Raw genomic sequence first — 26,449 nt, 5'->3', positions numbered from 1 at the left:
ACTCCAGCGCGTGCAGGAAGACCTGGCCTGCCCGTGGCACGAGGGTGAACCTGTGCGTTATGGGGGACCCTAGCACGTGCAGGAAGATTCGGACCGTCCGCGTCATGGCGTGAATCTGTGCGCTATAGGACTCCTGCACGGAGCACCGGGGTGTCTGTGCACAGACTCTGCACGAGGGTGAACCTCCTGTGCGTTATTATGGGAGACCCTTCCGTGAGCAGGAACCAGCGGATTGCCTGTGGCACAGACACGGCCCCTGAAAGGTGAACCTGTGCATTACAGGAGACAGGCGGGGGCTGAGACAGCCACTGCGCGGGACATCTCAGGATGGAGACAGCTCCCTCCAGTGCTGTAGGATGGGAGCTTGGAGGGCCGCCGTCTCCCTCCCTGGCCCGTCTCCTCTCTGCCCCCTGCAGTCCATGCTCGCCCTGCTCCCTGGCCCAGCCCCTGCTCGGCGCTCCTCCCTCCCCCCCTAAGCAGCCTGGAAGTTAGGCAGCCGAGTGCAGTCTTGGGCGGCTACCAGAGGAAGAGCAGCTCGGCCGTGGGCGGGGTCCGGTCCCACTCAAGCTTCTTGCACCAGGCACTCGGTCTGCATCCTGCAGGAATCCCTCAGCTCCCTGCACACAGCATTAGAGCTGCAGGAGTCCTGAAGCTTCCTGCACCAGGCACTCGGTCTGCATCCTGCAGGAATCCCTCAGCTCCCTGCACACAACATTAGTCCTGCAGCTTCCTGCACCAGGCACTCGGCCTGCACCCTGCAGGAATCTTGTTGCGCCCTGCACACAGACTACATCTTGAAGGCTGATGCTACCTGCATGATTCCTGCAGCTCCCTGCAGACACACATTTCACCCTGAAGGACTGCTGCTTCCTGCAGGATACCTGCTGGTCCCTGCACACACACTGCATCCTGAAGGACTGCTGCTTCCTGCATGATTCCTGCTGGTCCCTGCACACACACTGCATCCTGAAGGACTGCAGCTTCCTGCTGGTCCCTGCACACACACTGCATCCTGAAGGACTGCTGCTTCCTGCATGATTCCTGCTGGTCCCTGCACACACACTTCATCCTGAAGGACTGCTGCTCCCTGCATCCTGCAGGTTTCCTCGGCTCCCCGTGCGCCGCACACAGACTGCATCGTGAAGGACTTCTGCTACCTGCACCAGCCTGCCCCCTGCAGGAACCCTGCAGCACCTTCACATAACCAGCACCGCGTAAGACTCCTGCTGCACCTTGCATACAGCCTGCACCCCGCAGCTCAGTGCATAGAACCTCCATCTTGCATACAGCCTGCACCCCGCAGCTCAGTGCATAGAACCTCCATCTTGCATACAGCCTGCACCCCGCAGCTCAGTGCATAGAACCTCCATCTTGCATACAGCCTGCACCCTGCAGGGCTTCTGGTGTTTCCTGGACCCGACACCCAGTCGACATCCTGCAGGACCCCCAAATCTCCCTGCATCTAGCACAGTCCGCGCCGTGAGAGGCGATCGCTGCTCCCTGGAAGGCAACCCGGGCAACAATGCGGCTCCTACAACTCGTCCTGCTACACGGGCTCATCCTGGCGGCCCGAGTGCGGGCAGACAGCAAGGTAAGGAGGCCACCACCTGCATGTCTATTGTAACTCGTACACAATGTGTGATCTTGGGCGCATGTTTATGACATCATGTGGCAGCTAGAGAGAGAGCAGACAGCAAGCAAGGTAAGGAGGCCGCCACCCATCAGTATGTTGTGACTCGTGCACATTGTGTGATCTTGGGCACATGTTTATGATATTATCTGGCAGCTAGAGTGAAAGCAGACAGCAAAGCAAGGAGAGCGCCAGTTTATTGTAACTCGTACACGTTGTGTGATCTTAGTTAATGCACTTGCTGCGGAGATCCGTGTGTGGTCTGCGGGTCGCAGATCGTTGTATTAATGTGTCTGCTACAGAACGGTGGGTGCCCCCTGTGGGTTATTAGTTCCTATTCCAGTAAGTTAGCTCAGCGTGTTAATGTGTTGCCTGTATAGAGAAGTGCCTCGCCTGTAGGAAACAATACAAGATGGCTCAGTGAGTTCATGACGAATCTGCCTGCCGCAGAATTATGTCTTTTAATGGAAAGTTACTGGTTCTGAGCACAGTTTTGCGGGTTAACATTTCTGCGGTAGACAAGACATGTATGTAACCTGTAGGCAATTCTCACAGTAAGTTGGGTGTGTAAACTCCCTACTTCCAAATATGTAAATGTGTAAATGTAAATGTAGGTATACTTATACATATTTGGAAGTAGGGAGTTTACACACCCACAAGGGTATCCTGGCGCTTGCCTAGGGAACCCGTCCTGATATTCCCCTGTGAGAAGCCCCGACAGGGTGTCCACAGGGTGAAAGTCAGGCATCCCGCCGCGAGGGGCCGTTGTGGAGATTAAGCAAGCTATTGCCCAGAGTCGCAGAGTGTGAACCCGAGAGTTGAGGAGGCACCGGGACGAGAATTTTAGCCCAAGACCCGCCGGGGCGGGGAATTGAACCCTGGTCCAGGACCGATCTCAGATTCCGGGTCTGCCGCCTCTAACCCCTGAGCCACACTTCTCCACATGACACATGACACAGAGATGAAAGGCATCACCCCAAAGTGAGGAAGTTTGGGGTTGGAAATGGTTTAATACAGCAAAGTCAGCTAAGTTTGTTTAGCCTGGCATTGACGTGGCTATTTTTGATAACGAGGTACATAGTTTCCTTGCTGGGACTCCATCTATGTATGTGCATGGTATTTCTATATCATAAACCGAGCAATATACAGCTGTTTGCTGTGCGGGATCAGAGACAATGACTGGCAGGCGGGGTGGCCGGGCTGTGGCTGGTTACTGCCTTGGGGTGTAGTGTTCTTTAAAGAGAGGGGTCTATTCTGAACTGGATCCGCCTTGGGTGGGGTCCTGCTGGATACAGGGGTGCTGTCCCACACGCTGGGTGCACAGATTGACTGGAGAACGCCTGCGTTCGTGTTTTTCCTGTGTTGCCCTTCTTGGTCTGCAGTCTGAAGTGTCCTGGCTGTGGTGTGCCTAGAAGCACCGCAGACGGTGGGCTTGTCTCCGTGATAAGGGCTGGTCCTGCTGCCCCCGCTGGTGGACGGAAAACCGATTTAAATCGCATTTCTCAGTATCTCCGCGCACTCACCTCTTCTGCGCTTTCTTGAGGTACCTGCGCAGACACTGCTACATATGAGCGGGCACGTGTGCGTGCTCTCTAGCGCTCACGTGTTGTCACTGAGATCTAGCGCCCACACCCCACGGGGAGGGGGGGGGGGCGCCTCCATGTTATTTTAAAAGTCTGTCTGTGATCTTGGTGTAGTTTGCTCGATGTTGCGGTACCCCAGACTCCAATGGCACTATAGGGGCTTGGTACAAGGGCTTCAGGGGGCATTGCGTGGACAGGATCATGCAGGGCGTGGCTTTCATTGGTGCAGCAGGCGCAGTGGCACCGGGCGCAGAGGTCTGAGGGGCCCAGCGAACCCAGATTGTTGCTGTATTTTACTTTTGTAAGAGCGTCCAAGGGGCCCCTTTACCTCTTTGCACCAGGACCCAAGACACACGTGCCACACCATTCGAATACACAAGGAAACAGCAGTTTGACGCCTTGAAGGCGGGATTCTAAGCACAGAGAGAGCCTGGCCGGGCCGGCGAGCGCACTTTAATGTCGCACTTTGCCACTGTGCGTTACACTGGCCTTGGTGTATGTCTTGTCTATCCGTGTGTCACGTCACCTGCAGGTGTGGGAACTTCAGGGACCCCTTGCGCCACCCGTACGTCACTTCGCCCATGTTAAAAGTGACGCAAAAGGGGCGCAGGGGGCTGTCAATAAGCCCCCCGAGAGTTCACGCTTCGATCTTCCAGCAGAGCGCTTCCCTTGTTCGATTTTTTCCACCCGACGCGCTGTCAAATGAGATTCTGGTTGCAGGTTTCACTTCTTGTTCTTTTTCTTCTGGCGTTCACATGCTTCAATAACGTGCTTTTCGATGGGGTGGGCGCCTTTTTATGCGCACGTGCACGCTTGGCAGATGAAGGAATGGAGGCAGAGGAAGAGGTAGCTTGCCCAGGATCACACAGATTGGTCGGGTGGGGTAGCCGAGATCCCTTCTGGTATCACAGATGAAAACATATGAGGTGGCCCGCCCTTCCCTCCTATTCATCTCTGTGGTTTAATTGTTTTGGGCAATTTAATCTTTGATTTATATTCTATTTTGTGCTTTATTGTATTTGTAGTGCTTTTATGTAGTGCGTAATGTGCTAGTTTCTAAGCACCCCCATTTTGGTAGCGAAGAGCACCGATGCAGACGTGGAAACAGGGATTCAAATCCCCACCTTCGAGGTCTGTATACAATGTTTTTCGGCACATCGTGCATTCGTCGTGACTTCACCAAGATGGAGGGACTGCCGCTTTATCAAACAAGCCCTGGCAAAGCCAAGATGTCTGGGTTTAATGTGCAAAGCAGTGCAGCCAAGGCACATTCGATTAGAGCCAGACACACAGGAGGGTGGCAGAGGAGGGTCATTGTAAAGTAGCCCCCGTGCACTTCAATGCAAGCACTTAACTGGTGGAAAAGGGGACATATTCAACCAGCCTGTAGTTTCGGGTGGCAATGGAGACTGATTGACAAAGCATCAAGTCACTGCATGAAAGAGGCTGGTCAAGGAAAGCCAATGGCTGCAAGAGGCGCAGCCAAAGCGCACTCTTTGTAAAGTGTTTGCAAAAGGCCAGCGCACCTGCGCTGTCATGGCCAGGCTTAAAAACGAACAGAAAAGTTGACAGCAGAATAAGTGATTGCAAATTAAAAATCTTCTGCCGATCAAAAGGCAAACACCACAGCAGTGGAGAGAGAGACCATCTCTTATGCACGCTGTGCTTGGACCCTGTGTCGAGGGAGCTGTGCTGCACACTGTGTGGTTTTATATAACTCGACTCTTTCACGTGCAGTTGTTTAACAGCGCGTGACTCGGGTCTCCTGGCATGGAATGGTGTAGTGTTGTGTGTTCTGTCGAACATCATCATTGTTACTTTTAGTTCCATGGGCGTGTCTGTGCTGTATTAGATTTTATGCTGAGGCTGGGCTGAGTCTGAGCTCCAGAATATAAATCTGGCCTGGAAGTGACGTGCTGGGGGCGGGGCAGATGAGCTGAACCGCAGGATGGAGGTCAGGAGGTCACCACACATCTCTCTTACAGACAGTCCCAGCACAGTATGGTTTAAACAAGCATTGGTAATGCATCTGTTTCGCCTATGTAACGAACAAAGAGCTGTTTTCATCAATCATCGTCTGGGAGAAGGAAAGAGCTCTCTGACAGATAGCACAGGAGTGGAGAGGATGTGGTGCAACGGCCAGAGCTGCTGACCCGGAGCTGGGGATCCCAGTTCGAGTTTCAGCAGTGCCCCACAACACCCTGTGATTCTATGCACATCAATTAATCTCTCTGGGTGATAAATTGTTATATAAATATGCTGAAAGAGTAAAAGGGAAAATTTTATGATAATATAGTTCCACCAAAGCAGATGTTAACAATATTTCGGGGGGGGGGGGGGGGGGGAACTGATAAGAGAAGCAGACGAGAAACAAGTATTGGTAAATGCAGGAAAACATGCTATAGCCAAAAGAAATGTAGGAAAGTTAAGTGGCACACACAGGAACCAATGAGAAGCCAGGATAGAGAGCAGGTGGGATTCAGTCAGTTTTAAGTTTATATTAAAAAATAGATTTCTCAAGCACAGCGCAAGTGCTGTGCCGGCGAAACCTAAAATGGACAGGCACTGACAGGGACGTGTTGGAGACTTGCCCAGAGGGAAAGGCAGCGTGATGGGCATGTGGGAGACCTGTACTGCAGGGGCAGGCAGTGTAAAGGACATGTGAGAGTCCTGCTCTGAGGGGCTGGCAGCGTGGTGAACTTGTCAGAGATCTGTACTGTGGGGGCAGGCAGCGTACGGAAGTTGTGAGAGACCTGCACTGCAGGGGCAGGCAGCGTGGTGGACATCTACGGGACTTGTACTGCAGGGGCAGGCAGCATGGTGGACATGTACGGGACTTGCACTGCAGGGGCAGGCAGCATGGTGGACATGTACGGGACTTGCACTGCAGGGGCAGGCAGGATGGTGGACATGTTAGGGACTTGCACTGCAGGGGCAGGCAGCGTGGTGGACATGCACGGGACTTGCACTGCAGGGGCAGGCAGCATGGTGGACATGTTAGGGACTTGCACTGCTGGGGCAGGTAGCGTGGTGGACATGTACGGGACTTGCACTGCAGGGGCAGGCAGCATGGTGGACATGTATGGGACTTGCACTGCAGGGGCAGGCAGCATGGTGGACATGTACGGGACTTGCACTGCAGGGGCAGGCAGCATGGTGGACATGTACAGGACTTGCACTGCAGGAGCAGGCAGCATGGTGGACATGTACAGGACTTGCACTGCAGGGGCAGGCAGCGTGGTGGACATGTTAGGGACTTGCACTGAGGGGGCAGGCAGCATGGTGGACATGTACAGGACTTGCACTGCAGGGGCAGGCAGCGTGTTGGACATGTTAGGGACTTGCACTGCAGGGGCAGGCAGCGTGGTGGACATGTACAGGACTTGCACTGCAGGGGCAGGCAGCGTGGTGGACATGTACTGGACTTGCACTGCAGAGGCCGGCAGCGTGGTGGACATGTTAGGGACTTGCACTGCGGGGGCAGGCAGCATGGTGGACATGTACGGGTCTTGCACTGCAGAGGCAGGCAGCGTGGTGGACATCTACGGGACATGCACAGCAGAGGCAGCCTGTGTGGTGGACATGTTAGGGACTTGCACTGCGGGGCAGGCAGTGTGGTGGACATGTACGGGACTTGCACTGCAGGGGCAGGCAGCATGGTGGACATGTATGGGACTTGCACTGCAGGGGCAGGCAGCATGGTGGACATGTACGGGACTTGCACTGCAGGGGCAGGCAGCATGGTGGACATGTTAGGGACTTGCACTGCAGGGGCAGGCAGCGTGGTGGACATGTACAGGACTTGCACTGCAGGGGCAGGCAGCGTGGTGGACATGTTAGGGACTTGCACTGAGGGGGCAGGCAGCATGGTGGACATGTACAGGACTTGCACTGCAGGGGCAGGCAGCGTGTTGGACATGTTAGGGACTTGCACTGCAGGGGCAGGCAGCGTGGTGGACATGTACAGGACTTGCACTGCAGGGGCAGGCAGCGTGGTGGACATGTACTGGACTTGCACTGCAGAGGCCGGCAGCGTGGTGGACATGTTAGGGACTTGCACTGCGGGGGCAGGCAGCATGGTGGACATGTACGGGTCTTGCACTGCAGAGGCAGGCAGCGTGGTGGACATCTACGGGACATGCACAGCAGAGGCAGCCTGTGTGGTGGACATGTTAGGGACTTGCACTGCGGGGCAGGCAGTGTGGTGGACATGTACGGGACTTGCACTGCAGGGGCAGGCAGCATGGTGGACATGTATGGGACTTGCACTGCAGGGGCAGGCAGCATGGTGGACATGTACGGGACTTGCACTGCAGGGGCAGGCAGCATGGTGGACATGTACAGGACTTGCACTGCAGGAGCAGGCAGCATGGTGGACATGTTAGGGACTTGCACTGCAGGGGCAGGCAGCGTGGTGGACATGTACAGGACTTGCACTGCAGGGGCAGGCAGCGTGGTGGACATGTTAGGGACTTGCACTGAGGGGGCAGGCAGCATGGTGGACATGTACAGGACTTGCACTGCAGGGGCAGGCAGCGTGTTGGACATGTTAGGGACTTGCACTGCAGGGGCAGGCAGCGTGGTGGACATGTACAGGACTTGCACTGCAGGGGCAGGCAGCGTGGTGGACATGTACTGGACTTGCACTGCAGAGGCCGGCAGCGTGGTGGACATGTTAGGGACTTGCACTGCGGGGGCAGGCAGCATGGTGGACATGTACGGGTCTTGCACTGCAGAGGCAGGCAGCGTGGTGGACATCTACGGGACATGCACAGCAGAGGCAGCCTGTGTGGTGGACATGTTAGGGACTTGCACTGCGGGGCAGGCAGTGTGGTGGACATCTACGGGACTTGCACTGCAGGGGCAGGGAGCAGACACATTCCATTTTGTTAGTCACAGGGAAATTAAGTAAGTTGCCCAGGATCAAAGGATGTTGAGCGTCCCTGCAGAGACTCGAACCCTGCTCCCCAGCTCCGAGGTAAACTGCTCTAACCTTTAGACCGCATGTATGGGCATTTAGGGTGAGGGTATTGCATTGTACGACAGGCAGTGTGAAGGTCTTGTATTCTACTAGTGTGCAGTGGGAGGGTCTTGTATTCTGTGGCTGGTAGTGTGTGGGTCTTTTTTGTATGGGCAGACTGTGTGAGGGTCTTTTATTGAATGAACAGGCAGTGTGAGGGTCTTGAATTCTACTGCTGGTAGTGTGAGGGTCTTTTATTGCATGATCAGGCAGTGTGAGAGTTTTGAGTTCTACGGCTGGTAGTGTGAGGGTCTTTTATTGTATGTGCAGACAGTGTGAGGGTCTTTTATTGAATGATCAGACAGTGTGAGGGTTTTGAGTTCTACGGCTGGTAGTGTGAGGGTCTTTTATTGTATGGGCAGACAGTGTGAGCGTCTTTTATTGAATGATCAGACAGTGTGAGGGTTTTGAATTCTACTGCTGGCAGTGTGAGTGTCTTTTATTGTATGGGTAGAGAGTGCAAGGGTCTTTTATTGAATGAACAGGCAGTGTAAGGGTTTTGAGTTCTACGGCTGGTAGTGTGAGGGTCTTTTATTGAATGAACAGTCAGTGTGAGGGTCTTGAATTCTACGGCTGGTAGTGTGAAGGTCTTTTATTGTATGAACAGACAGTGTGAGGGCCTTTTATTGAATGATCAAGCAGTGTGAGAGTTTTGAGTTCTACGGCTGGTAGTGTGAGGGTCTTTTATTGTATGGGTAGAGAGTGTGAGGGTCTTTTATTGAATGAACAGGCAGTGTGAGGGTTTTGAGTTCTACGGATGGTAGTGTGAGGGTATTTTATTGTATGGGCAGACAGTGTGAGGGTCTTTTATTGAATAAACAGGCAGTTTGAGGGTCTTTAATTCAACAACTTGTTGGGCGAGGGTCTTTCGTTGTATGGAAAGACAGTGTAAGGGTCTTTTATTGAATGAAGAGGCAGTGTTAGGGTCTTCAATTGTACGTCTTGCTGTGTGAGGGTCTTGTGTGGACAGGCAGTGCGATGGTCTGGTACTTACGGCTGGCAGTGTGAGGATCCAGTATTGCAGGGGCAGGTAGTGTGAGAATGTTGGGGCGCGTGCTCAGACCCTGTCTGGACTCACAGGCAGAATAAAGCATGTGGCTAACACGGATAGACTATGAAGAGCTTTGGTCAGGAGCACGTGGAAATGCAGAGTGAGAGGCCTGCAGCGCATGAATGGGCAGTGCGACAATCCGGTACTGCACGAGGAGCTTGTGTTGTTTGGGTACGCAGTGTAAGGAGGGCACATTTTATCAGCAGGGAGTACAAGGATGCAAATTTGGCGATTAAGGGCAGTGGCACCATTTTTCGGGGCCTCCCCTCACTATCACCCTCCAACATTGCCACTCGTCTCTCCATAGCACCACTCTCACATGTATTTAATTTATTTGATTTAATGTATTTTAGAACAATACTCCTGCCAGGGTAGAGTGTCAGAGCGCTTTAGCTCACTCACACTTTATACAGAGATAACAATTCATACAAGTGTAACTCAAGCTTATAGGAAATGTTACATAATACAATAAAGATTACAAGGTGTAGGCATCACATGTCTTCGTACTAGTAGGAAGTGTATTTTAAGAAGACTAGGTCTGGAGAAGCACAAACTCAGGATTTAAAATGTACCTCGGTGGCTGGTTTGCCTTTAGCAATAAGAATATATTTCTACCCAAACAAACCTTTTTAGAAACATTACTATACTGAAAGACTGGGGGGAAAAACATAACGTTCTCACCAATTCCATGCAGTTTGCAGTCAGCTCTGTTATGACGAATCACTGTGCTGTATTAGGATTCTAATTTAAGAACTGTAAGTATCAAAAGTATCTATGTTACACCCGCTGAGCTATCCACATAAAATACAGTTCTTTGATCTGCCTGGTGCAGTTCTTAGTAGCAGGCACATTAACCCTCTGCACTACTTTGTGAAGAGGCAAAACTTCCACTAGACAAAACTGCATCCCTCTCCAGCTGGAACAATAATCGCCAGAGTTATCTTGATATGTTTATTGTTGCCTGAAAAATGCTGAACACACAAGAAACTCTGCAGCAGGAGCTTTTAAATCTGTAAGTTATTTCTGTTATTTCCAAACACAGCGTTTCCCCCACCCCGGGTCACCACCAGGTGCCGCTGCACATGTTCCACCACCCTGTAGAGACCCTGATTACTGTAAGATCTGCAGACTTTGGAACTGGGCAGTAAGCAAGTTTGAGTCACGCACTGGGTCAACATCCTGTGATTCTGGCCACATCACTTAATCCCCCGTAACCCCTCCTCTGAAAAAATGAATGTGACTTTGCGGGGTCTGGTGGCTCAGTGGACTAATGCGTCTGCTGCAGGGGCCTGTGTTCGACCTCATGGTCACCGGTTCAGATCCCCGCGGGTCCACTCAGACTTTCATCCATCTGAGGCCGATAAAATGAGTACCATTGAGTTGGGTAACAACTAACATCTGTTGTTCAGCTCCGAGATACCCGTAGTGGTGAACGTGCGCTTTACAAACACACATGTTATGTTTAAGTAATGTAACTGGTGCTCATGTAAAGTGCTCTAACTGGGTGTTGAATTGATGAGCCACACATCAAATAAGTGGAAAGTGGATTTAATGCAATAGCAGAGCAGGTACACAGCCAGACAGGTTAGCAGTCAGGGGTAACTGACTACATTAGAATACAACACATAGGAACGCTCTGAGTAGAATGTGGAATGAACATAGTTAAAGGAACATCACATAATTAGAGAAATATTTGTCTAAATTAGATAGAGCCACTGTGAAAACATTACTATCACCTCCCCCTACAATGGGCTTGTTCATTTGGTTATAACATTTGAGACCTTTTGGACCCAATGAGTGTAAAAGAATACGTTTCTTTTGATCAGCAGACATTTTACCATCGGAATCCACAGTGTCAATATAATTGAGGAAATAGTCTTTCCATTCTAGCCATTTTAACGTTGGTTCAGAACCTTTACACCAGAATTCCTGAGGGTTGCTTAAAGAAAATGTTTGTTGACTCATGTTGATGTGGACTAATGCAAAAAAAAAATGAGTTAATAATATAAATGAAGATTTGCAGAAGTAAGTTATCCGTAAGATGTACAGTTGTTTATGGTGGAATTGTTCAGTGAATGAAAGTACACTATCCTTCTTCACACTGTCCAGTCTTCACCACCAAAACGTGAAGAAATTGAAAAAATTCTTGAAAGTGTCACAAATTAAGCAAGTAGTTTAGTTCGAAGTGTTAAACAGCGATTACCTGTGACCGCGATGAAAATCCGACTTGTGGGTGTCGAAATAGGCAATTAAACAACAAAAAACGTCTTCCGTTTTTCTTTTGTGAGACGAGTAGGCCTGCCCAATCCAAAATGGCCGCCACGCACCGTGTGATGCGTCACGTTCTCAGCGAACGTATGACGTTACCAGGAGGCAACGCGAGTCGGAGAGAGAACCTCCAGGCTTGAGGACACGCGCATTCGATGCGCGTTTCGAAAAGCAACGGTAAGCGCTCGAGCGCAGGTGTCAAAGCGCATCCAATATATCCAAAGTAAGGATAAGGATTAAAGTCTTAGTAAAATAAGGCGTCGCTCACCAGGCTTTGTTGTGCGTTAAAGCAATTAGTGTCCTCCATGCGTTGTCAAAATATCGTAACGTCGTCTCTGCTCCACTTGTCGTCTCGACCATAAGGAAGGTCAGAGTTACCATAAAAAGCGGTACACAGGCTTTAAAAAAATCATCCCGATCGTCGCCAGTTGTTGAATTGATGAGCCACACATCAAATAAGTGGAAAGTGGATTTAATGCAATAGCAGAGCAGGTACACAGCCAGACAGGTTAGCAGTCAGGGGTAACTGACTACATTAGAATACAACACATAGGAACGCTCTGAGTAGAATGTGGAATGAACATAGTTAAAGGAACATCACATAATTACACAACATAACACTGGGGCACATGGAGAGAGACTGTGAGGCTTTTGAGCAGGGGTGGGGGGCACGTGTGCAGTGCACGAGCAGGCGCTGCGAAGGCCTTGTATTGTATTGTATTGCAGGAGGCGCTTGCAACGCATGAATGGGAGTGAACGATCGTCAGTGTGTATGAAGAGTGGGGGCACAGGATCCGTGCGGGGCGCACAGGCAGTGAGAAGAGTTTGGTCCATAGGGATGAGAGTGCGAGGAGCATCGGCACGCGGACAGACAGGGCGAGGAGCTCGGACCCCGGGCACAAGGACAGTCTGAGGACGTTGGGTCGGGCAGGAAGAGATGAGAGCCGCCATGCATCGCGTCCGGTCCTCGGCGCCCCTCGCCCACCATGGGCAATAAAGGGACAGGCAGCTGGGGCACTTCTACAGATACCCCTCTACGGCAGACCATGCGATTCTCCGCCCCCGGGGGTGTCCGTGTAATGATGGGTTTCCAAATTCCCTCACTGAATACATAATCCACATCTGCCGCATAATTTGCAGATTTCAAGCAAAACATATTTGCGGCCCCACAGCTCAGAAGTTACCAGGACACTACTTAAGGGACTCACAGCAGCACCCGGCACTACCCAAGGGCACTTTCACTCAAGAGGCGGGGGTTTCACCCAGATGGTCTCAGTCGCCCCACGGGGGAAGGGAGGGTTGGTTTTCACTACGGTAGCAAGTAGAACACATTCTTTGTCATTTTGTTCACAGATTCACCGATTCATGTTTACACAACACTGCTGGTTGCACAGGTGTTATTTGAAAAGGCCTCTCAGAATTTTGAAAAACCACGGACATATTTCGTCTCTTTCCATGGTCTTACGTCTTGAATCTAAAAGTGCCTCCAGGTGAGACATTTACGTAATATCCCGTGTACAATAGAGCTTAATAGTGCAGTTTCTTGGTGAACAGTGGGGCTCACAGAAACCCCACAGTGTAAACAGAGTCTTTACCCCATGCTGAGTTCAAGCCCACAACATTTGAAGCACATCCCTCCTGCCCAGACTATCAGGGACACTCCTGTTATCCAAGCAGCGGGAGCCTGTAGTCTTATGTTCTAATGAAGGAAACATGCTATAGGATTTATATGACACATCTTACAGTACTGATATAATGACGTCATTGCACCGACATGCAATACATCTTTAATTGTTTCTGAATAGTAAGTACATTCGGATCTGCAAAATGTGAATATTTTTTTTCTTTTTATGAAACCTCTATCTTTAGCTGAACTGCTGGGGTTCTTTTTATATATAAACCAATATTTTAAAATCAGAAAATAGCTATGTAATTATACCACATGACGTGCCACACAACTATCTTTAATAACATAAACAGTCAATTTTCTTTCACTTGCTGGTTCAGTCAATATTGCCACATAATTTGGCCCTACATTGCCACATAATTACACTGGCCCAGGCTTATATGGAAGGCACACTGTTGCTGGTCGTACTTGGGCGACATAGTTTTGCCCTAGAACATGTGACACTATGAGCTCGTAGCAGCTGTGTGTGTGTGGGGGGGGGGGGGGGGGCAGCACGAAGGGTGAGGGGGGGGCTGAAAAGTGGAGACAAAGGGACACACAGCAGGGAACTGTCTGCACAACAGCGAATGCAAGGAGGGGAGTGGCAGGAAAGTGGAGGCAAACATTACTGGTGTGTCTAGAATTATCATAGAGAGTGTGTTTCAAAAAGTGGTCAGAGTAGTTACGAAATGATTAGGCATGCATCATAGTGTACAGTGCAATAACCAATCACCATAGGTCATATATAGATAAAAACAAGTATTTAATTTCAACAAGTCACATTGAATGCAATTCTTGAGTCAAAGCATTAATGGGTCGATGTGCTCATAAGCCTGGGGGATATAGATGGAGGATTGGGGAGGTAGAAGTGAATAGGTAGGTGAAGGACAGGGTAAAGGTGTTTGTGACATAGAACCAATACACAATATATACAAATGAGCCTTTACAGCCTATGGAGGTCAATTAGTTCTCATATACATTGCTCATGGGTACATTTCTAGTAAGTACATTATCATCCTTGAGCATGTATGGTTTTGTAAAGACGGTCGACGTTTCGACCCCGGCAGAGATGAGGGTTACTAGTTGCCTCTCAATGGGGTCTTCATCAGGACAGATGAGCACTTGAGAAAGGATTTACTGGATGCGTTTAGATCCTAGGCGGGTTTTCCTGAAGCTCCGGATTCAATAGGTAACATTCTAGTTGGGCATGGGGAATACAATCTCCCATTGTAGGCGCTGATAAATCCAAAAAGAAAAGTCTTCTGCCCAGTAGCTCGGTGGCTTGGATAGAATTATCATAGAAACACATACATTTTCTTGGCAGAGAAGAACTACTTGGCCCATATAGTGTGTCCCCACTCCCAACCTTCTGTATCACCTTAGAATTACTTTCTTTTCTGATCTTTCTCCTCCCTTACCCTGTGATGCGCCTGTGACTGCGTCAGGCCTTTTTGGTCTGTACATAGAAAAGCCTCAGCAACAAAAGGGTTAAACTATAGCTTTGAGGTTACTATACAAGTGAGCCGTGTGGCACAAACTGGTGTCTCCATCAGCCACCATGACTCCCTGCAGGGGGCTCCACTGTGCACACTGCTGCAAGCACGGCGCACTGGTGCTCTATTATGCAAATCAGAGCGTCAAAGGAAGTAGTGTGCCTGTCATTTTAGACAGGGGCGTAGCTTGGTCAGTAAGATTAGGGGGTTGGGTGGGGTGTAAGCTTCCGATTTCCCAGCAATCAGCAGGCATGTCGTGCTATGAGAAGCAAGACACGAGGAGGAGCTTAAGAGGCAGTATAAAGAGAGAGGCGTGTGGATTGTGAGGGGTACTTAAAACACAATTGTATTCAAACTAAGAAAGTTTTAAGGCAGAGAGGAGAGGGAGAGAGGAGAGAGAGAGAGTCCGTTTTAGTCAGTGTGGGCATGTAAAAAGTCAGAGTGAAATCTGACAGACACCTCACCATAACCAACTGAAAGCACCTGGACCCAACTATTTGCTACGGAATACACTTTTTAGGGGGTTGTGACCAGTGGTAGAAGTTCATTAAAAAAATTAAGGGAACCCTGATGCTGTGCACAATGGGGCAGGGCGAGAAGCGTGGTGGCTGGGTCAAAGGGGTGGCTAAAAAAACAAAATATTCTGTGAATTTTTCAGCCTTTCACCTTGTGGCGTAACACAGGCCCCCGCAACCCCTGCGGTGAGGGGTGGCCCCCAAGTTCCGAGGGGCCCTCTCAGCAAAGTACTCTGGTCTGAGCTCTCCCAATCGTGTCCAGAGGGGGCCCCTCCACATGTCTTGCAGGGGGCCCCCTCAAGTTTTGTTACGCCAGTGAAAACTACCCCCTCAACAGTTTTCCTCTGCTAAATGGACTAGGAAACCCGCTCCACCTTATCAAGTGCGAGGCAGTCGGTAACAAAAAGATCTAATCAGCCTCGCCTGAGGCTTGCCCCAGCTCTTGATCCATAGCATCGATGGTGCAAGCTCTATTACGTCTTCCAGATATGGTAACCCCAATTCCTCACGGCAAATTAAAGTGGCGGTACCTCTGATAACTGAAAGCAACCTGTGGGTGAAACCGCTGTGACGGAGTAACCCAACCACTGAAATCTAAATAAGGCTCTTTATCCTTGCTGGCTGTGTGCCACCCACATGAGTAGTCAATATTCTAGCTCAGTTCCCCAGATGCAGGCGCAATCCTCGGGAATGATCCAAGAAATGGACACAATAACTTCAGACAAGTCCTCAGAGGTGGATGTAGTACTCAGGGTGAGCCACCAACCATGACACACGCACAGTTGCAATGAAAACTTCACCTCTGTGGGAGATTACTCTTAGACAAAGGTCAAAGGACCCATCAAATGTAGCCCATGGCTGAACGAGTTCCAGGCCGTTCAAATGTAGGCCATCTTCTGAGTGAGCCTCAGTGCCCTTCAAAAGTAGGCCATCTTCTGTGTGAGCCTCAGTGACCTTCAAAAGTAGGCCATCTTCTGAGTGAGCCTCAGTGACCTTCAAATGTAGGCCATCTTCTGAGTGAGCCTCAGTGACCTTCAAAAGTAGGCCATCTTCTGAGTGAGTCTCAGAGCCCTTCTTCTGAATGAGTCTCTGCACCCTTCAAAGGTAGGCTATATTTTGCGTGAGCCTCAGTAACCTTCAAATGTAGGCCATCTTCTGAGTGAGCCTCAGTGACCTTCAAATGTAGGCCATCTTCTGAGTGAGCCTCAGTGACCTTCAAAAGTAGGCCATATTCTGAGTGAGTCTCAGCGCCCTTCAAAAGTAGACCATCTTCTGAATGAGTCTCTCCACCCTTCAAAGGTAAGCTATCTTTTGAGTGAGCCTCAGTGACCTTCAAATGTATGCCATCTTCCGAGTGAGCCTCAGTGACCTTCAAATGTAGGCCATCTTCTGAGTGAGCCTCAGTGACCTTCAAACGTAGGCCATCTTCTGAGTGAGCCTCAGTGCCCTTCAAAAGTAGGCCATCTTCTGAGTGAACCTCATTTCCCTCCAAAGGTAGGCCATCTTCTGAGTGAGCCTCAGTGACCTTCAAAAGTAGTCCATCTTCTGAGTGAGCCGCAGTGACCTTCGAAAGTAGGCCATCTTCTGAGTGAGCCTCGCCACCCGTCAAAAATGAGCCTTCTTGCCTGGTTTAATGGAAGTTGTGTGGTTTCAAGCAAAGTATGACTAACCAAACCACAGTTAGTTAACTAAACTTTGGTACATGACGCATTTGTAGACGTTTTCTCCCAGATCGCAGGGATAGTGGAAGCAACATGCTCAGCTCTTTGACCTGCATCGCAGGGTTGCTACCTTCTCTCATCCTAACCCCATTAACAACTTCACATTTGCTTCAATGGGGTCATGTAGGATTAGGGAAGGGCATGGAGAGGACATGTGGAAATCAATTCTGGCTTCTACATCCCAGTTTACTTTTTGTTTGTGCCACTGTCTATCTGGCCAGTGAGACTGGGGCTAGCCACAGCAGTGTGGGTGATTTAAAAGGGCAAGTCAGGGGCAGCGGCTACTGCTCACTACCTCTCATTGACATCCAAGCGAGAGTTCCCAGTTGTGGGACCAGAGAGCTGGGTCTCTGCGCACTGGTGATGAGTGCTGGGTTCCCATTATTATTTTAACTCTGCTGAAGTTATGTTTTCCTCCTATTAAGCTCTATTTTATATCATGAATTCTGGTCATTAAGTGGAGGTTTGTCTTTACTAAAATAAAATTTAAAAGTATAGCCCATTGATAATATAACACGTATTTGTAAAGTGTACCTTCCCCATCAGGGGCACCTTGGTGCTGCGTAGCAGGTGTTTGTTGTAACCCAACTTGGTGAAACTCATTACAAGGATCTCAGAAGGATGAAAGGCTGAGTTGACCTTCCCGGGTTTTAGCCTGTGGCCAGGAGGTCAAATACAGATTTCTGGAGTGGATGCATTAGTCCATTGAGTAACCAGACCTGGCTTTGACCTCTAGGATCCACACACTCTCTGCCTGGTGAAGGTTTTAGAAATGATTGGTTAAGTAATCCTCATACAAGCAATACTGCAGTATCATGAGCATTGGAACCAGCGCGTGCCAAGGATGGTGTGCGTCGAGTTCCCTGGTCTGCTGAACTAGGAGTGACATCATCGCGATTCCTCTCATGCACCATTTGTAATTAAAGGAGCCGGTACTCCTGAGCCCAGACACCAGCAGATGAAAGGGCAGGGAGGTTTATTTAGACCCTGCCCTGTAATATGGAGCTGCAGACAAGGCGCAGTAATCACAGTGTTCGCAGGTCTGATGTAGCTAAAGACGGGTTATCTGCGCGGATAATTGGCGCACAAGGCTGTTCGTACATCTAGATGTCGTGTTACAGAGCTGTCAAAATGGAAGCTGCGCTGGTGAATAAACACACTTATATCAAGGGTGGGGGGAGGAAGAAGAAGCGATGACCTGTCACGCATCTGACTAAGGCGGAGAACCAAGATACACCGCCTACCGATCTGCCTACGCGAATGAGGGTTTTTTAAGCAATGATGGGTAGAACAACCTCACCCTGGTAGCAGGTACAAGTGATCCATTCCCAATTGATGTGGGGTGAATAAACACTACATAAACTAAAGGGCAGGAGGCGGGACTACACATGCAGACCATCACCAGCGAGTAGTGGTAACTGCTGATGGTAAACACTCCACAGGAAAGAGCTGCTTCGATGCTATGGCACAATGAGTACAAGAGGCGCGTATCAGCAAACGGCCCCCAGTTACGTGGCCATCTTTAACACCTTCCCTGCGGTGCAGATTTACCCCCGGTGCTGGACCCCAATGTAAATGGGTGTGTTCATGACGGAACAGTTCCGGAACAGTTCTGTCATGAGTACAGCCCGACCGATGGTCATGACGGAACCGTTCCGCATGAGCATCGAAGGGGTTAAACAATGAAAGACTTTGGGTTCAATGCTTCATTAGATTTTTATTTAAATTAATTTATAAGGTTATATATAGCTTGAACATGGCTTGTGAGGGTATCAGAGTGCTTTACAAATGATCCGAAATAAGAAAACAGGAAAGCAAACAACAACATAATCAAGAGAGGTACCAACCGCATAAGTTTACAAATTGGATCAGGCTGCATTCCAGTCCACCATTTTTTTTGCTCACTGTGGCATCCTAAATGGGAAGCCACATATGCAAATTAGTTTTTAGCCAGCTCCAATAGGAACATTCCAGCCCGAACAGCCAGGCCAAGGCATCCGGGCAACACAACCATTCCCAGTCCGGTTTCAGCCTAGTTGGGCCTCACTAGTGAGGTCGAGCTGGAGTCCTGTGGCACAGCGAGCCCCAGTCCTATGTCCGGGGAGACCCTTTGCATGTAGAATATCAAATTAAGCAGCCACGTATGTGATCCTTCCATTCTCATCCTTTAAAAAAATACCATGTTGTGTTCATTTAATTTATTGTTAAAATGCATGTACTTTCGTACACCCAACTTTTACCCTCTGATTTAGTAACATTCTATGCTCGCTCCATTGCTCTCATGAGCATCACTTTGACATATCTCTTTATACTGTGGGCTAAGTTTGATGTTCTGTTGAGCCGATTTCAAACTTCAAGGATTCTTTAAAACATTTTGAATTTTTACGGCAGAATGGTTTGACTAAAAAAGGATCTGCACAAAATCCTTCTTGTCCATAATAAACTAAATAAATGTCAGAGTCTTGGCGCTTTGTTAGTTGAATCTCATTTATTAGCAAACAAATGACCTCAGATGCACTGCTTATGACCTCACACATGACATCACAGATGGCTTCACAGATGAAATATATGAAATCATGCTCTGTCTGATCTATTTTACCACCAGCGAACCATACCAAACATTGGAAGTTCAATGCGGATGGAGACTGGGCAGGCCCGCACGAGCTTCGCAGGCCTTATTCTTGACCAGTGTCCCTGATGTATCTGGACTGAGACATGAGCTTCACAGGACCAGCTGAATCTCTTGGGTGGACTGAGCGGAATCTGTGTGTGCAATCTTTATTTATCCACAATTAACACCAGGAGCAGAAAGATGTACTACCCACCAAGACACATTTGCGACCAGAGACCTTGACCACAGATTATCAGATATAGTGGGCACCAACCTTGTGTTCCAGGAAAATTTGCAAAGCCAATGAGGTGACAGAATGTCAGCTGTTGCATTCAATCCCCAGGCTGCCAGCATGTCATTTGCATCTGCCTAAATATGCAGTTTTTTAAACTGTGGGATTGGTTGTAATGGAATTGTAGATCACTTGTGCATCTGATATCGAAGGAGAATTCCGAGTTTGTAAAAATGTTGAGCGCGCAAAACATTCCAAGTAGAGCAGCTGCAATTTACATCAACGGTCGTAAAACTAAATGAGTGTTTTTTGCTTTTTCAGTGACACACCCAGTTTTGGAAATGACCGCCTCGTCGCCAGGGTGTATGTAACACGAACTGTGTCCGCTGAACGTCATTTAAATCAATTTGTCATGGACATCTGCAGCCAGGCGCTCTGTGCTCAGAGGTCTTGTAAGACTTTCACGCAGTGTGTTGTAATGTTGTAGGTTCCAAGTTTTAGAAACATTTTTGCCAGAATTTGTTTGAAATGAACTAAAATCGGAAGGTGTTGGTTGCTTGCTGCCGAGCTGACATTTTAAGTCATTTCTTTGATTAGAATTTTGAAATGTGTCAAATGGTTACATTTTCATCTCTGAGTTCCGAATTCTGTGCAGCGCTAGGGATGCTGACACCTCTCTCTGGAAAAGAATGAATTTGGACAGAGGTGAACTTGGCTCTTGTATACAAATAAAACTCTACCTCTGTGAAGACAGGCTTCTACCCTCTCAAAATGTGTGACTTCCTTGGAAAGTTGCTTGTGGTCATTATTAGAGGGGTCCCACAATTTCCTAGGGCTGTTCCTGGCTGGCTCTTGGAGAAGCCGCTCCTAGCTGTAAAGTGGTAAACAGTGGCACAAGGCGCTTCCAGAGCACACATCAAAGCGCCGCTCTGACGCTGACATTTAGCAGCCCTGCTGTCCCCTGAAAAAACGCTTCTAACTTGTTGCCAAGGCGGCTTCCGTACTGCAGCCGGTGCCAGATGGAACTTCCTGAGAAGGATGCACAATGAAAATGCAGGGTTTTCCATGGCAACTCATAGTTATTAATAGCAATAACAAAACTCGGTTGGGAACTTCCGGTTATTATCAGACTTAGTCAAAAACTATTCACTTCAGCAAGAAACATGATGTGACCCGGAGATCCTCTTGTTCAGGCCATGAGCTCAGCTCAATGTCTTTATATAGCGCTTTCTACCCCTGACGAATGTGTTTGTGTATTCCATCTTGGATGAGGCCGGTCATTGTCTCTCACCTCGCTGGGAGTGGCAGCCATCTTGGAAGCACAACCCAGCTGAAGGCCCAGAATGACTGACAAGCAGAAACAAGCATTGTCAATGCAATAGGCTTCGCATTTGCGAGCTTTTCAGCTATTGGCATTGTAAATGACATCTTTCTGTAGACGTTGCTTGAGTATTCAGGTTACAGTGAGCAGCATCTAAAGAAAGGGATGTGGCCAATATTAAAGTGAAAGCGCGTGTGGGGCGCTTTCAGCCAAAGTGAAAATATATATAATTAATTTAGAAAGGTTCTTTACTGCGGCCACTAAAGCGAAAGCGGCTTGCACTATTAATAAAATAAACAAATAAGCACAGCCGCTAATGTGAATTGGACCCACGTGGTAAAATAAATACCTAAATAAGCACGTCCGCTATAGTTAAAGTGGACTGTGATATCATTTAAATAAATACATTAGTAAAAGCATGTGGCGTGCTGCGAAGTCGTGAGTGGAGTAGGGGAAGATCAGTAAAGAAAATAGTCCTCACCGACTTATAAAGCAGACCGTGTAACAACAAAAATAAAAAGTCCAGTCCTTATGGGAGGTCACAAATGCTGACAAGGTGGTTCCAAGGAGGGACTATTAGGCCTATTCACAAATGAAAAGCAATGATTTCACAAGGACAGAAACAGGAGCCAATTGGAAAGATGGGCGGGACATGAGCAGAGCTCTATGCCGTACTTCAATCCAGCATGACTCGCAGAGCAGCACATGCGCTGCCCAGGCTCGACATAAAAACAAGGCAAATGCCAAGAGACCAAATGAATCCTTAAATCCAAGAAAAAAACAGGCAGGAGTTACAGAACCAGTATCAAAAGTGAAAAACTGTGAAAGAATCCTAGATTGAATTCCAAGAACATTTCACAACAAACATGTGCATTAGTGTTGAGTGACAAATTCAATGAGGTTAGCCCCCAGTTTCGTGAAAAAAATACCAGTGATGTGCTCCAGGAAAAGTTTGTTTTTCAAATGATGTAACAAAATTCCCATGTCCACTGCCATCCTCAAACTTGCTTTCCAAGCCCAGGCTGCCTCCATGACTACCGTGCAACTGGCTAACGTGCAACATGCCTGGCTGAAGTGCATGGGTACAGACTTACAGAAAAACAATATAATTCAACAGTATTGCTGCCAAAATCTGCAGCTGCGAGAGGGAGTGGGGCTGACTCTGACAAAGACAGTCATTGTGGCTCCTGTATATTTTGAAGCTTTTATCAAGCTTCAGTAACACCCGGGGGATGGGAATATCATGGCTAGAAGCTGTGCAAGCTTCCCTCATAAGCAGAACAAGATCAGCACAGGAAGAGCAGGGCCATTTTCTGTTGATTTTCCATAGCATCCATTTTCCTTCTGTATTGTCTCCTCCAGGCAGTACTCAATTTGTTAAAAACATAAGTGCCAGGGCCCTTGTCAGGTGGCCACTGCAGCTTGAACACTCCATTGCCCCTGCCAGACCCACCAAAGACAGGACCAATACAACTACTAACCATCACACCCTACAAGTGTGACAGTTAAGAGTATTCCAGGCCTCCCAGGGCTACACGAATGGCTTGAGAAGCAGAAATGAGTCACTTTTAGCGTATATTAAATTAATAAGCAACTCTTGTTGTGTTCATCTCTAATTTAGACAAACATTGCCACCATGTGGCAGACTGTCATAAGTGCTTGCATTGAGAACCGGAAACCATTGGCTCAAATTAAGCACTGCCTCCAGGCCACTGGCCCAACCCTGCAGCTGTTGTTTCCACCCCTAACCCTTCAGCTTCCATTGTCTCCAGGTGGGATCCCACAGTAATAGGTATTTTACACTGTTTTGAGAACAGTGTCCAGCATCACCATTGTTCTCTTTGGCCACGAGCCAAGACCGCTGCGGCGAAGTCGATGCCTTCTTCTTCCACAATACCTCTTCTTTCTCACAGGCCAGAGAGAGAGAAATCCTCTTTCACCATTTTTTTGCTTGCAGTGCCTAATATTATTTCCACCTTGCAGTAGATACACCTGGAATTGTGTGGACATCACTGGGTACCCACAGGTTTCGGCTACTACCCCCAGAGACCCCTTCCTGCATTCCCCCACTCTGCACTGGTACTGGTTAGACTGGCATCTGTTGCCTGTCGTAAGGACCATCCCGGACCTCCTCAGGCGACCATCTGCTCCTCTACGCAGGGCAAGACCCTCACACAAATGCCTGCGACCTCCAATGCCATACATCACCTCCAGTTGCCATTTTTTCTGGGGGTGGAAGTGCTCCTATCTCTGATTGTGCAACAGCCCTGTGCTCAAAGAGAGTCCAGTTTTTACCCATCTGTTATTCTCCATGTGGCATTCAGCCCTGGGCAGAAGGAGTAAGGAAGCACGTCCCAGGGGTCAAAAGTGAGGAGCGCCATCAAGAGCCCATGAAGAAGCCGCCATCTCCCAGGCACCCCACCGTTCCCTCAAGTCAAGACTTCTTGGGTAGAGCAAGGGTATGTGGCAGCTTCTTTCTTCTGGACCACATTCATGTAGTACCATTGTGGTGGGTGCTCCCCAGGGATGGTCCATCACCAATAAGCTAAACTGTAAAGAAGGGAAGGCAAGGTAGAAGCACAATATACGAGAACAAAGGAAGGTGAAGTAGTGAGAAGGAATTTATGGAAATTACCGGCAAAGTTGTTGCAATCAGAAGCACAACATACAAGAAGTCTCCCCTCATACTGCAAACCAACAGATGGGCCGTAGAAATGGAAAAACACGTATGCCAAGTCTAGCAACATTAATAAAGCAAAATAAATTAACATTAAATTAAAAAAATAACAACGCAATCATGCTTCAGAGAAGAAAATAATGACGTCTGTTCCAGAGAGGCAGCGACCCTGACCCTACTGAGAAGTCCGTTGTCACCAATGTGATCCCGCTACGTAGGGACATGTCCTAACAGTTCGGGCCGGGCAGTATCTATTGTAGCAAGACCCAGTTGATTGCCTGGGATCCGTCACCTACTGTATTGTCACCGACAGTCTAAAAAGTGATGGTATAGAATATGCTTGGAGTAACTTGCAGTGGTTCAGAATAATTCAGACATTTCCATTTGGTACCTTTGGCTAACTGAGCCAACCTGGGTGGTTTGAGGAAACTCATTCATTGGCTTTGAGCTAATTCATTTATCTTTGAGCTCATTCATTGGCTTGGAGCTCATTCATTTATCTTTGAGCTCATTCATTGGCTTTGAGCTCATTCATTGGCCTTGAGCTCATTCTTTGCGCTTCCTGCTCTGTAATGTCCTAAGCTGTACCCCACTGAAATCGACCGGTAATTGGTCTCCTACATCTGGCCCCTAATGAGTGGAATGAATGAAGAACAGCATGCAAACCGGAACATTCAGAGCATAAAAAAAATGCAAAGGACTCAACTTTTGACAATATTGACATAAAATGAGCAACTGCGCATATCTAATTCAAATGCATGCATTTCTTGTGTTGACTAATTAAACAACATATTTCACAATTCTACAAAATTATAATTAGTAGGGACCCGTATTGAGTAAGGTTCTCTAATATATCCTCTTCCATCAATGTTGATTCCTGGAGCACCTTGTCCCAGGTGCTCTCCTCGCACGTCATCGCTTGCACTCTGACCTCGATGGCAGCAGGGAGGTAGTCAGGTGATCTATTGAGGAATTACATCCTCAAAGCTTGCTTGCTTCATCCATATTACTTCTTCCGCCGCAGGAGCGCTTGTGAAGATGGTCCGTGATTGATACTTCCAGGACGGAACAAGTGGCCAAACCCTTCGTCTTTCTTCATTTTGATTTAACAGTGTGATAATAGTAATAAAATGCCATATTGATCTGCTGGTAACAAAGATTGGTTATCTGGTGCTTTGTCAATTACTCCAGGTCTTTCTGATGATGGAGACATATCACGCCAGCTCCACAGAGTACCAATGTTGGAGCCAGGTAGAAAGGGGCAGATTTACAAGCCCCTTGCGCCACTTTTGCATCACTTTTAACCAGTGGTCGAAGTGGGGAAAAAAAGTTGGGGAACTGTAGGTGGAGAATCAGGGGGCGGGAATAACCGAAGATTGGATCAGTGGGCGGAGTCAGGGGTGTGGCTAGAAATAGCAAAACATTCCAATTTTTAGTACGTTTAGCATTTCACTGACCAATTACAGCTTATAACGTTATTTAATTCAAACAATGGATAAACATGTTTATTTTAGGTTTAATTCAGGAAAAAGCAAACACTCATAGAGAATTCAGGTTTATTTAAAGCGTGCAACATATGCAAATCAGTCTTGATCCTGCTCCCAATGGGAACAGTCCAGCCCAAACTGCCAGGCCAGGACCTCCCTGGACTGGAAACAAGCATCTTAGGACCGGTTTCGGGGTTTCAGCCCTCATCAGCCAGGATAGCTTGATTCCAGTGGCATGGAGAAAACAAGACCCACGTCTGGGCATACCCGTCCCACTTGGGGTGACAAAGGCAAAAAGAACAACTGATGGACAGAATGCAGAACAATGTCATACATTCACCCCAGTACAGAGATCTGGGCCTAAATCCATTGTTTCTTTGCTCACTATGCCATTCCAGTTTGGACCCAGCCATATGAAAATCAGTCTTGATCCTACGCCCAATGGGAACAGTCCAGCCCGAACTGCCAGGCCAGGTCCTCCCAGGACTGGAAACAAGCATCCTAGGACCGGTTTCGGGCTTTCAGCCCTCATCAGCCAGGATAGCTTTATTCCAGTGGCATGGAGAGCACGGGACCCAAGTCTGGACATACCCGTCCCACTCGGGATGACAAAAGCAAAAAGAACAAGATGGACAGAATGCAGAACAATGTCATACATTCACCCCAGTACAGAGATCTGGACCAAAATCCTTTGTTTTTTTGCTCACCATGCCATTCCAGTTTGGACCCAGCCATATGCAAATCAGTCTTGATCCTGCACCCAATGGGACCAGTCCAGCCCAAACTGCCAGGTCATATGTATTCAAGTGTCCTTTAATTCGAGAAGTGAGCACAAAGCAGTACCCACTGAACTATGCACATAAAATATTGCTCTTTGATATGCATGGTACACGTTCTTTGCAGCAGGCATATTTCCCCTCTGCGCTACCGTAGATGAGTAAAACAGCCACTAAACAAAACACACTCCCATCTCTCTCCAGCAGGTACATTGATCACCAAAGTTATCTTGGCACTTGTATTGTTGACCAAAACCTGCTGAATATACAAATAACTTTGCTGTCTTTTTAAAACTCCTGCACTTGTACAAAACCGGACCCCCTACACTAAACTGGCACCTACCCTTCCAGGAGCCCTGGGAAACGCCTGATGCCTGGAACGGCCAGTCCGGCATAGT

General features: G+C 48.5%; 1 protein-coding gene across 2 annotated transcripts in view; it reads left to right on the top strand.

Annotated features, from left to right (window-relative positions):
• Positions 1-502: 502 nt before the first annotated feature.
• The window catches only part of OLFML2A (olfactomedin like 2A), a 231,359-nt gene continuing 205,412 nt past the window's right edge, over positions 503-26,449 (top strand). The window contains exons 1-2 of one of the 2 annotated variants that reach the window (XM_086920949.1): positions 505-1,261; positions 1,355-1,591. In XM_086920949.1, the coding sequence (XP_086777075.1) occupies positions 1,523-1,591 (69 nt within the window). In that variant the 5' untranslated portion in view covers positions 505-1,261; positions 1,355-1,522. Of the gene's footprint in view, positions 1,592-26,449 lie in introns of both variants that reach the window. The other variant, XM_086920948.1, reaches the window with a different exon arrangement.

Source organism: Lissotriton vulgaris, chromosome 5 (genome assembly GCF_964263255.1).
Source record: "Lissotriton vulgaris chromosome 5, aLisVul1.2, whole genome shotgun sequence".
NCBI lineage: Eukaryota > Metazoa > Chordata > Amphibia > Caudata > Salamandridae > Lissotriton > Lissotriton vulgaris.
This window is presented reverse-complemented; position numbering and strand designations above follow the sequence as displayed.